Source organism: Lipotes vexillifer, unplaced genomic scaffold (assembly GCF_000442215.2).
Source record: "Lipotes vexillifer unplaced genomic scaffold, Lipotes_vexillifer_v1.1 scaffold83, whole genome shotgun sequence".
In the NCBI taxonomy this organism is placed as follows: Eukaryota; Metazoa; Chordata; class Mammalia; order Artiodactyla; family Lipotidae; genus Lipotes; species Lipotes vexillifer.
This window is the reverse complement of record NW_006799780.1, coordinates 54,876-71,343: the sequence shown is the minus strand read 5'-3', so window position 1 is coordinate 71,343 and position 16,468 is coordinate 54,876. Positions and strand designations below refer to the sequence as shown.

The 16,468-nt window shown below is 42.9% G+C and overlaps 1 protein-coding gene across 1 annotated transcript; it reads right to left on the bottom strand.

The window, feature by feature from the left end:
• Nucleotides 1–1,057: 1,057 nt before the first annotated feature.
• CRHBP (corticotropin releasing hormone binding protein) lies at nt 1,058–14,164 on the bottom strand. Its single transcript, XM_007471949.1, has 7 exons — nt 13,805–14,164; nt 13,355–13,448; nt 12,930–13,087; nt 11,273–11,483; nt 9,411–9,559; nt 5,288–5,405; nt 1,058–1,780 (listed from the first exon to the last, which is right to left on the bottom strand). The coding sequence occupies exons 1-7, from the start codon at nt 13,883–13,885 to the stop codon at nt 1,623–1,625; spliced, it is 969 nt and encodes a 322-aa protein (XP_007472011.1). The 5' UTR covers nt 13,886–14,164; the 3' UTR covers nt 1,058–1,622.
• Nucleotides 14,165–16,468: the final 2,304 nt, after the last annotated feature.

Here is a 16,468-nt window from a genome sequence, read left to right as displayed (position 1 = left end):
AAAAATACTTGCCTCCTGACTACAGACCACTTATTTTCTCTACTCAGCGTAAGGGGATCATAAGGGTTAAGAACCAGAAACTTCAGATTGTGATAGGTGACTGCATTAATTCTTTGGTTGCTAGAGAGACTATGAAAAAGATAAAAGGGTTCAACTACACAGAATTTATTTTCTATGAAATAAGAAATCCAGCATCTTAAGTAACTAGTCAGGAATTATACAGCCATATGTTCAGACATGTATTCATTCATCCCAGCCTTTATCCCAGCATTTATCCATCTATCCATTCAGGCATTTATTCATTCATTTGCTAAAGTATCCACTCATTCCAAAATACCTACTGAGACAAAATTTGTCTCAATCCTGGGTATTTTTAAGCACTTTTTTCAGTCAACTATTTTTCTTTCTGCTTGGTTTTCAGATTTTGTTAACAAGCCCAGTGTATGGGATTCCAGTACATTCCATTATAAAATTATATTAAATATCTTTGGGGAATCAGAATCAAGCCATTAATTATGGAACAGTTCGCAGCTTCCATCCATTAATTCAAAGTAAAGAGGACTATTCACTTAGGAGTATTTCCTTTGTTCCTCAGGGCCTCATTTTTGACCCCAAGGTGTCTTTTACAGACCACATGCTTGGTCTCAAGCCAAACGTGGACAAGGCTCAGTCAACAGTAAACTGCCTTCAGTCCCAAAAAAGTACTCAGGTTTCTGCAAATTTGCGTCTATGAGAGTTTAAGGGCTTTGTTGTCCCTGTTGTAAAGTACACTCTTTACTGTGACAAAGACATGTATTCTCAGTTTTCTTGGAGGACAGTGGAAGAGGGATCCCCATATCCTGCTTCCCTATCACCACCAACTGGTTAGTGTTGTTTGTTCAAACACTGCAATTTTACCTTCTGCCCTAAAGAATCCTACTTAACGACCCAGGGTTCTTGGAGCTCTAAGAAGTCTAAAATGATTTAGTTCAGCATTTGGTGCTGTACCACCTGAGAACATTATTTTCTGATGGTAATAAGGGAAGGAACTACTCAGGAAAACAAAGCAGGATGTTGAGGTGCCAACATTCTGAACATGTTTATTCATGTTTGGATTTACGGATGCAAAGTGTTTTACATGCTACAAATGTTTGTTAAAAACAAGTTGTTACAAATCAATAAATAATACTAGCTACAACTATTCTCTACTATAAACAGAATAATAAGCAGAAAATAAATAGATGCAACTACTTTGGTACACACGGACATGCGTTTTCTGTCATAAAACTGATAAGAGCACTAACATTTTTAGTTCTTTGTAGTATTTTCCCTTGAGATACAAGTTTTTATTGCACATTTCTTTGCACTTGTCTTACCAGTTCAGGTTGGTAGCATATCAAAGAATTACTGGAAACTGGTTTTCTACTGGGGTCGGGGGGAGGGTTTATTTTCTTCCATGTGGTCATTTATATCTTACAAACGAAAAAGCAGCAAGGTACAAAATTTAGTGTGTGTGATATGTGCTCAAGTTTGGGAATACTGACTGGTATGAAAGGTTCTTAACTAGCTGCTCATCAAAATCATATATAACAGCCATTAAAAACTCCCTTAGCTAGGAGCATGGAAATCATTGGCTTGGTTATTCAAAGAGTAGACAAACAGAATTCCTGGATACTGTTTCCATTCGGGTTTTCCAGTTCGTATGGTTCCAGCTGGCGGTATTCAAAAGTCACACGATTTACATGTTTTCCGCTGGAGACCATGCGCAACACCGTGTTGTCACAGCCAATTTTCATCTGGGCTATAATTCATGGAAAAAGTAAAAGTTTCCCAGAAGGTTAGAAAGGACACAGTCAAACCATTTCTGTCCACGAGATCATGTAAACACGAAGAAAGCAAGGGGATGTAGCTTCCTCTCACGTACTCAAACCAAGCATCTGCCATCAGGTGAAACGTGTTTGTTCTCATTCTTATATTGTACAGCTGACCTTGAACGACGTGGGGGGTGCATGGGGCGTTAGGGGTGAGGACCCTCCCCACAGGTGAAAATCTGCCTATAATTTATAGTCTGCCCTCCAGATCCACGGCTCCTCCAGATCCGAGGTTCCACATTCTCGGGTTCAGCCAACCTAGGATCGTGTAGTACTGTGGTATCTACTATTGAAAAAAATCCGCCTATAAGCGGGCCCCCGCAGTTCAAACCACTGTTGTTCAAGGGTCAACTGTATAATTAATTGTAGAATAGTGAAATTAAGCTCAGCCTTTCTCCTCATGTGCAAGAACACTGTTAGTCAAACAAAACTGGCTGCAAAGAGGTAAGAAGATATCTCCTTGTGCTTTTTGCGTTCTCCTACCTGCAAAGCTTTGGTGGTGAAGGCAGATGAAGGCAAGCATCCGACCTGCTGCACCTTTGCTCTAGTTGTGTCCTCAGTGGGGGCAGTGCCGCCCTCTAGGGACAGGTTGGAAATTTGCAGAGGCAGTTTTCAGTTATATCTGGGGGTGCAAGTGGCATTTAGTGGGCAGGGCTGAAGGATGGAGTGTATTGCGGGACATTTATGTAGACCAAAAATATCACCTATTTATTATTTTCTGAGCCTCAGTAAAAATTCTGTTTTACATATAAACAAAAATATAATTTGCATGCTTTAGACATACACTAAGTATACTCATTTTTGTTCTATTGTTCACCTGTACTTTTTATCTCTAATTTTTTTCTGTACTTCTTATATGGAATGGCTTTTGATATCCTTACTTCTCTTAAATCCAATCTTATTCATTATTTTTATAAGCATCTGGCAACATTTATGTATCTTCTAGTACAGATGTGCCTGAGCAGTTAGATACTGAAACTGTGTGTGTGTTTAAGGCATTCTTCAAAAATTTTTTTTCAGGTTTATTGAGGCATAGTTGACAGAAATTGTATATATTTAAGGTGTACAACATGATGGTGTTATATAAATATACATTGTGAAATGATCACCATAATCAAGCTAATCAACATTCATTACCTCACAGTTACCTTTTGTTTTTCTTTTCACTCCCCACTTGCCTCCCTTCTAGCAACCATCTGTTTGTTCTCTGTACCTGTTTGTTTTGTGAAACTCAGCATTTTTATTAAAAATTCCTTTTATTTTATTTCTTCAGCCTCAATCTGGTTCCTGAGGCAAGATTTATCTGCCCTAAAAGAATCCTTTCTGCCGTTTTAATTTTCTCAATCTTTGTTTCCCCACGTTGTCTCTATAAGGCCTAAATTCTGAGCACCAGGGAGTCTAGGCTAAGCTTCTGTGAGGAAGTCCAAAGTTAATTTTTAAAAGTTTTTTAAATAAATTCATTTATTTTTTATTTATTTTTGGCTGTGTTGGGTCTTCCTTGCAGTGCACAGGCTTCTCACTGTGGTGGCTTCTCTTGTTGTGGAGCACAGCTCCAGGCATGCAGGCTTCAGTAGTTGTGCCACGTGGGCTCAGAAGTTGTGGCTCGCTGGCTCTAGAGCACAGGCTCAGTAGTTATGGTGCACAGGCTTAGTTGCTCTGCAGCGTGTGGGATCTTCCCAGACCAGGGCTCGAACCCGTGTCCCCTGCATTGGCAGGCGGATTCTTAACCACTGGGCCACCAGGGAAGTCCCTAATTTTCTTTAAATTGTTTGCAAGGCCATTCTTTTCTTATCTTACTCTGAACTTTAATCTACATAACGTGCCTTATTTCCTTTAGTTAATGCACATATCATTTATTATTTGACATAATTCCTAATACAATCCATTGTAAAGGGCAGGATACCTAAGAGTTCTTCATTGTCTGAATGACTTAAGAGGGGCTCATGAAAACATGGTGAATTAAAGAAAAAAGTGAAGTCTAAAATCAACCAGTGAGTCAGATAATTCAAGCCTTCACATTATCTTAAGACTGGTTTCAATTATCTGGATAATACAGGCAAAAGTAGTTTTTTGGCCTTAGTCACACCCTTTGAAATCAAGTCATATAATTCATGCACCAAAATTACTATGGCTTCAATTATCTAAATTTTAAGGCATGAGTGTGCTTCAGTTCTTAATCTAATCTTTTTACCCAGCTCAAACGCAGCTCCTCACAGGTGCTCTCCATCAGCCTGGAAGGATCCAGTGCCTCTGAGAGCACACACAAAGGGAGAGAAGCCATGATGCACTGGTTTAAACCAGGGCTCAAGTGTAAATTAGCATAAACTAACCCCCAAGCTTTTAGCAAAGTGGGTTTTTAGAAATCTTTTTCCTTTACCTGTGTACATTAATTCTATTTCAGAGAGATTTTGTTTATTAAGTTCCCAGCATTAGCTCAGAGACAGAAAATACTGGTTGGCAGACCTGGCTTTGATTAAAACTGGTAACAGTTGATCAAAAGGCTGTCTGATTTGCAGCTTCATTATTTAGTTCGTTAGTGATGTGTGCTTAAAAAGAGGAAGGGGGCTATGGTAAGGGATGAAAGACTGTTCTTCTGTTTGACTTCTGTCTCTTAAAAGATAATCACTGGTTCCTGCATCAGAAGTACAGATACAGGAGTGACCTTTACAGAAATGTTTTATGTAACCCTCTCCCCCACCACACACTTGGATTTCGTTAATTAATTTGGTCACTAGTCAGCAATTCCCACCCTCCTCACCCCACCCGAGCATAATCAAATGGAAAAGCTTCACTGATCCATAACAAAGAAGACCTGATTCTGTTTGGCGAGAACCAGGTCTTTTATTACCTGTGACCACTTTTAGATCTCAGAATTTACCTCTGTTTTGCAGTGATCTTTCAGAGGCTGGTTTTGCTGCTAGAAGTTGGGGACATTCAGCAGTTCTGAGAATTTCTAATAAAGCGTATCACCTTTTAATGTATCAATATTTACTAAGAGTAATACACACACATATGCATATGTATGGTAAAGTTATTTAGATATTATTTCATTTTTATACTATTACTAATTGACAATACATCCACTGTTTGAACTACAGTTTTCAGTCAGTAAAATCTTTAGTCTCGAGAGGAGGAAACCAGAAGGTGGACAGAGCACAGAACCAAAAAGCTTTGTCTTTTTCATAGTCGTACCTAGGGCAAACCTTAAACACACAACCTTGTTACTTCATAAGTTTTTCTCCCAGTGTCAGATATTGTGGTCATGCATTCTTGATACTGTGCCTAGGCTCAAACGCAAAATCCTCACACTTGCTCAATGTGCAAAATCGAAGTTTTTTTGGTGGAACTTGCCCTCCCATGTATAAAAAATTTGAGACATTTTATTTAAGGAAACAATCTTAATAGGCACATAAATAATAATCAAAGAAGTATCTTACCAGGGCCATGAAAAGGATAGCAGAGATCAGCTAAAGGCATCATCTTGGAAGGGTCCAGTCCAGTTCCTCCCAGCAGCTCCACAAAATCTCCTATTCCCACACAACCTGCTGAGGACTTCTAAGAGAATAAGGCAGCAGAGGAAGATGTATTTAAACCAATTATGGAAGTCAAACCATTGAACCAATGGCAAGTTGGTGAATTCAGTCAGCTGTAGACATCCTGGCAGCGCCATTTAATTTAACATCCAGGACTCTGGGAAGTAAGACTTTTTAAAGAAACAAAAAAAATCATAGGAATTGCTTTTCTAAATCGGTTGAGTAATCATTTAAAAAAATGTATGTGCATTTAAAAAACATTTTTTTATAAGCTCAAGGACTAGAACGATGAAATTGGAATCTGTAAACTCCATATACAATATATGAAAATTGAATCTGAAAATGCTTTGCTTTTTAAATCATTTGGACATACACAATGAATTACTTGAATTTCTTAATGCATGCAGTCAGAGTTTGTTTTTTTTTTTTGCGGAACGCAGGCCTCTTACTGCTGCGGCCTCTCCCGCTGCGGAGCACAGGCTCCGGACGCGCAGGCTCAGCGGCCATGGCTCACAGGCCCAGCCGAGCGGCACGTGGGATCCTCCCGGACCGGGGCACGAACCCGCGTCCCCTGCATCGGCAGGCGGACTCTCAACCACTGTGCCACCAGGGAAGCCCCAGAGTTTTTATAAATAGGGCTTCCACATCAGATTTTTCTTCAACTTACCTATTTTCCTCTTCTTTTTTTTTCTTTTTTTTTTGCGGTACGTGGGCCTCTCACCGCTGTGGCCTGTCCCGTTGCGGAGCACAGGCTCCGGACGCGCAGGCCCAGCGGCCACGGCCCACGGGCCCAGCCGCTCCGCGGCATGTGGGATCCTCCCGGACCGGGGCATGAACCCGTGTCCTGTGCATTGGCAGGCGGACTCTCAACCACTGCGCCACCAGAGAAGCCCTTTCCTCTTCTTTATAAAAGACTTTTTCTGCTATTGAGACAATTCTTATCCTTTCTACTGATAAGGATTTAGACTAGTTATAAGAATATTAAAAAAAGAAAAGACCCCTCATTTGGGGCTCAAATTAGCTAGAGTTACCATCAACTTTCTCCTTCCAACTAAAATAAACTTATTTCAAGCTACTCATAATAAGTATGTAGTCTTAAGACTTTGTGTGATGCACTGTAACTGCCTTTTTCTGCTTCCCTTCATCTTTTCCACACTGTGTCATCCACAGCAATTCCTGTGCTTCACTTTCCCACGCAAACAAAGCAGACCCCCTCTCAGCCCCAGATGCCACAGTTTGGGCCACCCGTTTCCCGTGATCAGGGCTGGCCTTGTGATCGTGCCACCCGTGCCCACAGGGCTCACACTTACAAGGCCTAGTGCTTGGCCTAATGCTCTGCTGTCACCATTTTGAAATTCCTAATAATTTAAAAATAAGGCCCCTGTATTTTCTTTTTGTACTGTCCCCCCACAAATTATACAGCCAGTTTTGCCTGTGACCCTCTTCTTCATGAGACATAGCCATCAAGAGATCTAGCGGAATGTGGCAAGGTGCTTAGAAGCTAAACAGATAGACCATGCTACATAGGGACCAAAATCTAAAACAGGGAATGTAAAACACACACATACATAAGCGCACACAGTGCAACATTTGGAAGATACTGAAATGCAACTGGAACTAAACAACCAATAGAAAATAATACAACAGCAACTCTTTGACTAATGAAAGGAAGCAGGTGTGGGTATATATATTTAAAGCACCTACTCTGTTCTGGGTTCTATGCTTAGGTATTTTACATGTAATTTCATCAATGATGAAATAGAGGGTTAGTTAGCCCCACTGTGTACAGGGCTCATTTTCTTGCATGAAGAGTTGAATGAGCCATTTAGAGGTAAAGGGAAAAAAATGTAATTGCCTTTCCCTTGAGTAGAGGGTGTCCAGGGGGAACATGTCTTAGACTAAACATTCCACCTGGTTCTATAGGTTCCAAATTTCACAGGAGGAGGTGAAGGGGAAAAGGCAGGCTCAGGAGAGAGAAATGGGAAATAAGAAGTTGGGAAGAAATGGAAGCTAAAATGAAGGGAACAAAACCAAGAAACAAGGAGGTTGGGAGCATGTACTTTTTGGCATTCAGTGACTTTTCTCTCCTCTTTCCAAACCTCTCAGCTGTTCTTATAAACAGCGGCAGAAGCTGAGTTGTGTAGGGACCTCTGGGGTTCAGCTCCTCAACAGTAACCCCCGAGATTTCTTTGTTGAGGTTCTATCTCCCTGGACCAAGTCACTCTCATCTCTTGCCTAGACTATGATAATGGCCTTTTAGGTGCACCGCTGCACCACTCTGGCCCCTAGAGCCCATTCATCATCATTCATGGAAGCCAGAATGACCTTTAGGTAACCGTCTCCTTCCCATCGTGGACTTTGTCAATTACTTTGGTCATGAGGCCAGCAATTCCCAATCACTCTCACCCCACCTGAGCATAATCAAATGGATTACATCACTTTCCTGCCTGAACCCCTTCGGTGGTTTCCCACTGAGAATAAACTCAAACTCTTTAATATGACCCACTGGGCTCTCCACCCCCTGGCCCTGCCTGTCTGCCTGATGCTGTATGATACCACTCCCCCTCTACTTTTCCTTCTTTCCATTTCTAGAACTCAGTAAGCCCATTCCTGCCTCTGAGCCTCTGCACTACTGTTGCTCTGTTCCCGGCTCTTCCTGTGGCTGCTGGCTCCTTCTTACCTATCACTGAAATCTCACTTTAAATGTCTCCTTCTCAAAAGATTTCTTTCTTGACCATCTCATCTCACGTAGCTGCCTGCCCCTCACTCTACCCCCTTATCCCCAGCCACCAATCTACTTCATTATCTGTAGGGCACTCACCACTATTTAAAATACATTATACTTTTGCCTGTCTCATCCCACTAGAATACAGGTTCTATGTGAGTAGGACCTGTTTTGTTCATTGCTAATTTCCTGCGTCTAGAAGAATGCCTTGCACATGGTAAGCACTCAAAAAGTATTTTGTAAAGCAATAGATACCTAGAACACTGCAGACTTCACATTTTTTTAAGTGCTAAGCACCAAGTTTACTCCTCATAGCCAAAGATAACTAAAGTGCAGATCTCTCAATCTATCACACTTGCCATCTTCTATATTAAACATCAAGAATGACATACAAAAAATCTGAAGCCTATAAGGCTAAACCAAAGACATCCACTTATCCTGGCCTTTATCAAAGGATTATTCTTCCACTAAGGTTCAACTTTAAAAAGTAGGCACTGGCCTATGAATTTAGGGCTTAAAGGAAATTGGATTTACTGCTTTTCTCAGCCCTAGTCCTATTTATTTGGTTTTCACTGAAATCTTTCTGATTAGGAAGTATGACTATCTTTGATGCCAGCAAATGCATGAGCTGTCTTAACCTAGGCATATGAGAACATAAAAGGAAATGAGGATGACTCAAAGGAAATAAGCTACCAGTGCAAATAAATGTGGTCAAGCTCAGCATTAATTGTAAAATCCATACAGAAGTTGATGGGGGGGTCTCAACTAATGTTCTGTTGCAAAATGTATGGAATTAAATGTAATGCAAAAAAATGCTTCAAAACTTTACTGTATTTTGCAATATAAAAATCCAGTTTTGTATTTTATGCTACGCTTAGCATTCCTTCGTGACACAGTCTGTCAATGAGATACTTCCTTCATATCAAAAGAAAATTCCAATAATCAGAAAAACAGCTGCATAGATGACTCACACTAGGTTCTGCTAGGAGATAATTTTTGTAAAAGAGGCAAGTACAAGAGAGTTCAATTGTAATTATATGCCACAACTTTGCCATCTGAAAACATTTCTAACATCACAAGAAAAGTATTCAAGTAGTCAGAAGAGGCACCTGAGTATGCAACTTGCAGTATAACGGAAATAGAAGAGTTTATTAAAGCAGCGAGGGCAGGCTCATGTGAGTTCTAACTGCCAAACAGAAGGACATACTACACCAGTTCATCCACATCTGCCCTGTATAGTTACTTCTGCTCTGAGAAAGCTGAGGTCTTAGGAAGTGACTGGGAAGCAAATAAGCTACTCACCTTTAATTGCAGACCATTTAAGTGTCCCAGGGTGAGATCAGATATTTTGATCACCACAGGATAAATTATGGAGAAGCTGCAGTTGCGATGCTTATGTGGCACGACCAGAGTAAACCTTCCATTTGGGGTCTGGGAGATGACATTGCAGGCTTTGTGGAAAAACAAAATCACATTTTCACTGCTTGGTATGCTGGGCTTTTATAGAAAGTTATCTCATCCTTATTCTAAGCTCCCATTCATGGTCTAGGGGCTTGTGGCCCAGAAGAGAGTACTTATCACAAAGGTGATTTGGAGAAAGGAAGGAGTTGGGGAATAAAAAGCACCAGTGATGTATGGACATCGTCAGGAGGCCCTGGCTGCAAGGGGACTTCTAATCGTAATCGCAGGGGGTCACCTTGTTTATAACACTCACAAGCCATAAATTAATAACCAACCAAACAATACTAGCTGGTAGAAGTTCTAGGGACACTTCATTAACTAGGGTCCAAGTTCAAGCTGGGAGTCTGGAAGAATCAAGGCTTAAAGGTAAGGCCAGAACTCAAACCCTGTCTGTCTGAAACCTTTATTAACTGAACTTGGAGCTATATGTTACTTTTGAGATAATAAAGTGAAGAAACATAAAACTAGTTACAAAATAGACTGAGAAAAATACAAAGCAGGCTTATGTCTGATAAATATTTCCTGGGTGTTAAGTGATAAGTTGCCTAATAGGTAAATTTTAAATGTTTATCTACTCCCAAGACTTTCTGAAATTTTGTTTTGTATCTCAAGACTAGACTTATAATAAATTTATTCTTCTAGCTATGAAACTAGAAGCATCAGAGTTTGTATGGTTTTTGGCCAGTTATGGGACAAAAGTTTCTGATTGATCAGACTATGTCAGAACTACCTTTTGCTTCCATCTTATTTTTTAATTACACTTAATTTCAAAAAGAACTGAAATTCCTTGATGATTCTAGAAGGTTTCTGATCTCTAACCAAGCAGGATATAGGAGAAACAGTTCATGTTGTCCTCTAGTGTTATTCTGCTCCAGTCCTCAGAAATAGCCTTTTGGGGGTGGGGGGGCGTCTTTCAAAAAATTTTTTTGATTTTTAAAAACAAAATTTGGGAGATCAGTCAGTACATTATTTTTTGGCAGATTAGGTAGGCCCCATTCTTCAACCACATGAAATGTTAATAATACTATTGTATGCAACCAAAAAAGAATGTTTTCCTGATTTTTTATAAACATTTTCCTCTTAATGGGGAAGAACTAATACACAGATGAATGAACCCATTCTGATTAAGATAATGTGTTTTAGGCCTGGGCTATTCAGCTTTAGAGCATCTATTTGTGTATCCACCAGAAATGAACTAAATTAGAGCAATGGGTTCAGACTCAGAAGGCAATGTTGAGGTCCTCTGGTCCAACCCTCTGCTCAGGGCATGAAATCTGTCTACACATCCCAGATATGTAGTCTTTCAGCCTTCACCTAAATATCTGTAAGACTGCAATTTCATATCTGATCCCTCAAGCTTATCCAGATCAATGGAATGACGTGGGGGGATTAAAGTTTGTCACTGAATACATTGTAGTAGCTCAGGAGATCAGGATAAGACTGGAGAAAAAATAGAATTCTAGCCACCATAAATTAGTATCTTAGCTAGCCTGGTAAATAAATTAAAAACTGATTTGATTTTCATAATAATGAATTGGAAATATCCTTTAGGTCATTTCTAATTACAAAAGAACTTCCATTCAAATCCTTCCTCGCTTCAAATTTCTTAAGTCTGTGCAATGATGCTACCTTTGAAAAGCAGAACTGACACTCTCTCCCCCCAAGTCCTGCCTTCCAACTAACAAGACATGAAGTCCACTTACGAAAGAGGTTAGGATCTGTCTTTATGGTTAATGTGAACCCATTTCCTGGTTCGTGGACCCGGAAGAAGATCATGGCCACGTTCTGGGAGGATCTGATGCTCCTTCTGCTAAGACCACTCTCACAGAAATCTATGTACCGCTCAGTCATGGGGAGAGGGTGATCCTGGGAACTGGGGAACTTCTCCCCCTTGAGAATCCAACCATCAAATACCTTCCAACAAAAAATACAGACAAAGATGATCACTTTCATCAACTCCTGAAGTCATAGGTGTGTTGAAAAGGGGGAAAAGGTTATCCAGCCATGGGCCTTCGGTCGTAAGTGAGGAATAGACAGCCCACACCCCCCTGCACACGTGCTTTCTATTTGTATATATTTTGACTGTGAGGGTTGTTTGCAAGTCGCATTATTATTTATTTATTGCTTTTCCCCCCTTTATAAACTCTAACATTTCCAAAGTAAATAAACTTTCTTATACTTTATCATTTCAGCCACCTTGGTAAATGAAACTACAGACGATATACATTTTTGTGTTGGTCATATTTTCCACACATCCTACCTTCAGAAGAATTCCACAGGAACATAATTTGGGTTTCAGTTTTTCTCTTTCCTCATTAAAATATGAACAAAATTTCTCAAAAACAGCAAGAGGAAAAACTGGAGCAGCAACTTTACCTACCTGCTGATGGTTATACACACCCATTTTCCTCATTTTTTTACTCTTATCACATATTAAAATATCAAGAACTACTTTTAACACTTAGACGATAATGGCTGGTATGCAAGTTTGGAATTTTTTCCTTCACTTGTTGAAGTTTGTAGTTGGCCGGACAAAAGGTCAGAGTCTATTGACTTTACTCTTAAAATCACCACAGGTCTCCAATTTAATGAGTCCAACCTAGTTCACGTTAGTAAAATTACCAGCTACAAATTATTTCACCAGATCAGTCCTCTTCTACTGCGTTTGACAGGTTCCAAAATAATTCCACTTTGGGATTTTAATCATATTCATTTTAACTGGACTGGAGAAGTCCAGCAGCCATCCCAAGCTGACCCGTTAGACTCATGGAGAACTGGGAGTGGGGATGTTATGAGGCTGGGGGACTTTTCCGCGCCTCCACCTGCCTCAGACTAGATTCCTTCTCAGCAAACTTCCCTGCAGCAGCCAGTGCCCTTCTGCTCCAAAATCAGGTTACCCAGGCATTGAAGACAGCGTCTGGGAGCCTGAAACAGCTCCACAGAGAAAGGGACCAGCAGGAGCAAGCCGGGCTCAGATCTCAGACATGTGAGGTCGCCCTCTAATCAGGACCTCGGGTTTGGCGGACCCGAGGGCTCGTACTAGTTGGTTTGTACCCCTTTTCACCTGCTCCAGATTGCAACACAGTGGTTCGCGCCACGAGTTCTAGTCTTTGGAAGCGCCGGGGACCGAGAGCGCACAGGGATGAATTTAAACCGCTGCAAGACCAAGGCACTCGCCCTTCTGGGAGTGGGGCGAGTTTCGCGCTGCGCGGGGGTCCCGGGCTGCGCCTCTCCCACTCCTGCACCAGCGGAGCATCTAATTACGAGCGTCGCCGGCTCTCCACGCTAGGGCGCAGCGTCCCGGCCATGACCCCTCCCTTGCCCCGCGGCTGGGGCTGCGCCTGGCGGGGGGCGCCTCACCTTCAGGAAGTCCCCGCTCTCACAGTCGATGGAGACCAGTTCGTAGTGGATGGTGATAAACTCCTCGGGCTCTGCGATAAAGAAGGCGGCGCAGTGCAGCTGCGGCCTGTCGGCGGTGAAGGTGAACTGGCCCTGGAGGCTCAGCATGTCCAGGCACCCTGGGGGGCGGGGGGGAGGGCAGCGGGGTTGGGGGTCCCGGGTTGCAGCCACTGCGGCGGCACCCGGGCAGCCCCTCTCCGCTCGCGCCCTGACTCCCAGCTTCGGCTGCGCCCCGCTCCCGCGCTCCGGGTGCGTCACCCCATCTCGCCCCAGTGCGCCTCCTCGGACTGACCCTTAGCCATGGGAATTGCGCCCCCCGCGGTCCTCAACAATCCCCACCTCCCCGCTGCCCGCGGACGGACGCCAGCCAGGCAGCCCCGACTCACGCATAGCGCGGCGGTACAGCTGCTCCCCCGGCAGCTCCCGCTTCAGGTTGGCGCTGAAGAGTAGGAAAGGGTCGTGGTCCACAGCTTCCCGCAGCTGGCCAGGAAAATAAGTCCGCAAAAGTTCAAGGAGGGGGAAAGGGGACCAGAAGCAAGGCACCGTCGCTGCCCCGCGGCAAAGAGAATAAAGTGACCGGGTCAATGTCTCCCGGGTCCGGAGAAGACGGGAAGGTTTAGACCTTTCCCGTCAGACCAGGGTATGCCCAGGGACCAGAGGGAAGGAGGAAGAGGCAGGGAGGAAGACCCAGGGGAAACCAGAGGAGAGAGGGGGCACAGTAAATGCGGAAGAAAGAGCTAACCAAAACATGTCTGAGAGCAGAGGCAGCCTGCCCACCCCCAAGGCTGGACACTCACCACAGGAAGGCGTGATGGGTCAACCGGGTAATCGCTCACCTCCAGGTACCGGCTCTCCCCTCTTAGAGCCATCAGGCAGATCAGAATGAAGTGACACTGAAGTTTGAAAGTGGGAGCCATGCCGGCCTTGCCTCTGCAGCTGGTGCTTTCTGCTCCGCAGGTCTGGGCTTTGCTTCCCACGCGCTCCCCCAGGCTGAGAGCTAGAAGCTGGTAGGGTCCCTTTGCTGGGTCTCTTTTATAGAGCAGTGAGGAGGGGAGGCTCTCTGCCCCTTAACTGATCTGAGCTCAGTAACCATGGGTTACTCTGTCTCAGTGACAAAGTGCTTGGTGATGACGAGGGTCCAGCTCTCAGCCACAAACTTTCTGAGTGGTCCAGCGTTATTCACCGAGAATGATTTCAGACACTTAACAACTTAGTGAATTAAAGTGTGGGAGAAAGAATGAAGCAAGGATAGAGAATAAGGGATGGCATTTTACTTGGTCTGCCACATGCTGAACTATCCTCTCCCATGGACATGCAGGGAATTTTTGGTTTTGCAAAGCCAAGTGACAGTGTTACACACAGGCATAAAATACCCAAACACACACAACCTTATCATACAGACTTGTCACATGGAACCATGTGGAAATTGTCAGAGAATATAGTATTCATGCAATTGCTCATGCCTCTCAGGAAGAAACTTGAGGCATTTTCAGCTCCAAAGAGAAGCTGATTTCGCAGACTATTGCAATCATGTAATTCAAGCTTTCTTTCTGTCCCTTGGTCTTTGCTTTATCCTGGTCCAGTTTCTTGTAAGCTTTTCCTCAATAGAAAGCTAACTGTGGAGTCCATGGACTCCTAGATTTCAGCCGAGCTCTGTCACATAGCCTGAATGTATATAGGATGGACACACTCCTGGGCCAGCTAACCGTGGCCATGACCTTAACATCCATCTGAACCACTGAAAGATGGAGTCATTCCATTTCACACCTTCGAATACCTGGATTACTTTCATACTCTGGTAGAAGGACCTGCTGAGAAGCTTTATTAAAACGGCTCATCAGAGAATTTACAGGGCTAAACAAATGACTTAGAGATGCAGGAATAAGTTAACCTTATCTTTGCTGATTGGATGAGAAGAGAATTGCTTCTCCTTTATGTCCAAAACTGTGGGAAATATGAAGATGTCCACTTTCAGTCCCCCCCCCCCACCAATCTCTGTGCTGAGCAAGGCCACTACAAATCCTAAAAATATCATGTTTTTACTTCTGCCTGACAGAAAACATGGTTACTACCCACAGCTTTCTTTGCTGTTAAAATTATTCCAAATAATAAGACCATCATATAGGGTTTTGACTCAAGGAAATAGTTCTATATTTAGTTTATAAATACGCAGAATGAAGCAGCCATTTGTCTAGTGGTGTTAGAACTTGATATTTTCATATTTAAGACAATTCTGAGCTCTGAAGGAGCTGCCTCTTAATTGTTTAACCTGGAGACCTTCCTACCATAGTCCAATTTTGTAAACAGTCCTCAGACCGCAGACAGCATGAGAGGAGACGGCACCCAAATGTCATAAACACTGGCCACTATGTTCTTTTCCCCACCCTGGGACTTTTTAGGTGTCTGAATTTTAGAGAGGGTATAAAGAAACCTGAGAGGGGGCTTCCCCGGTGGCGCAGGGGTTGAGAGTCCGCCGGCCGATGCAGGGGACGCGGGTTCGTGCCCCGGTCCGGGAAGATCCCACGTGCCGCGGAGCGGCTGGGCCTGTGAGCCATGGCCGCTGAGCCTGCGCGTCCGGAGCCTGTGCTCCGCAACGGGAGAGGCCACAACAGTGAGAGGCCCGCGGACTGCGGGGAAAAAAAAAAAAAAAAAAAAGAAAATGGGTGAGAGCAATGGAAGAGCCATTTGGACTAGACAGAAGAAAAAGTTTCTGGACAGTAACTAGGTCTATGTCTGAAGAAAAATTATTTTCATGGACCAATTTAGTCATTGAAACAATTAGCTTAATATTTGTTTAACCAAATTGATTATTTTGAAATATGTTCTGAGTTAACTCAGAGTCCCCAAGCATGCTGGTTGGAAATTATTCATATGTTCATCTCCATTCTCTGCACACATTTTAGTTTTTCTCCATGTTTTTCTAGACAGCCTCTCCCATGCTGATGTTAATACAATCCCTGATAAGTATATTTTAGATCTTAAATTATTGTTAGGAAGGGTTAAGACATTCTTTTCATTAGGTAAGACATTTTTCCTTTCACAAAGCCCCAGAGCAAATTGTCACTGTGTTAAGCCTGAAGGTCAAGGTGACCACATGATACAGAGCCATATTCAATCCATGAACATGGCAGGGGTGGGATTTTAAAATTTTGCTGAGACTGAAGAGGTGCACATAGCCAACTTCTAAGCAGCGTAAAGAGGGACTTTGTTGTCACCCACAGGGCCTGTGACGTGATTATGAGAGCCAAGTGCAAGTTTGTGGAGTCCGCCAAGGCTTACACACTGCGGTGTCTGAAGCAGAAAGGGGACAATGTAATCCCAAATCTCTTTCTACTCTAGGGTCTGTCTTAAGATTCCCTTAAGTATTCCCTACATATAATAGTACACTTTTTCTTTTGTTAATCACTTGAACAGAGAACATTAGCAACACCTGCTCTAGAAGACCTTCCTTTTCCCTTTCCCGAGTGGTATGTTGAAATGTTGGAAATGGGACATATGAT

Bases quoted from the DNA above. Each gene is read 5' to 3' on its own strand.
- CRHBP (XM_007471949.1), bottom strand. From the start codon at position 13,885: ATGGCTCCCACTTTCAAACTTCAGTGTCACTTCATTCTGATCTGCCTG. The intron at 9,560-11,272 runs GTAAGTGGACTT...TTTTCCACAAAG, and splicing joins GACAGATCCTAACCTCTTTC to CCTGCAATGTCATCTCCCAG. The intron at 1,781-5,287 runs GTAAGATACTTC...CATGAATTATAG, and splicing joins CTATCCTTTTCATGGCCCTG to CCCAGATGAAAATTGGCTGT.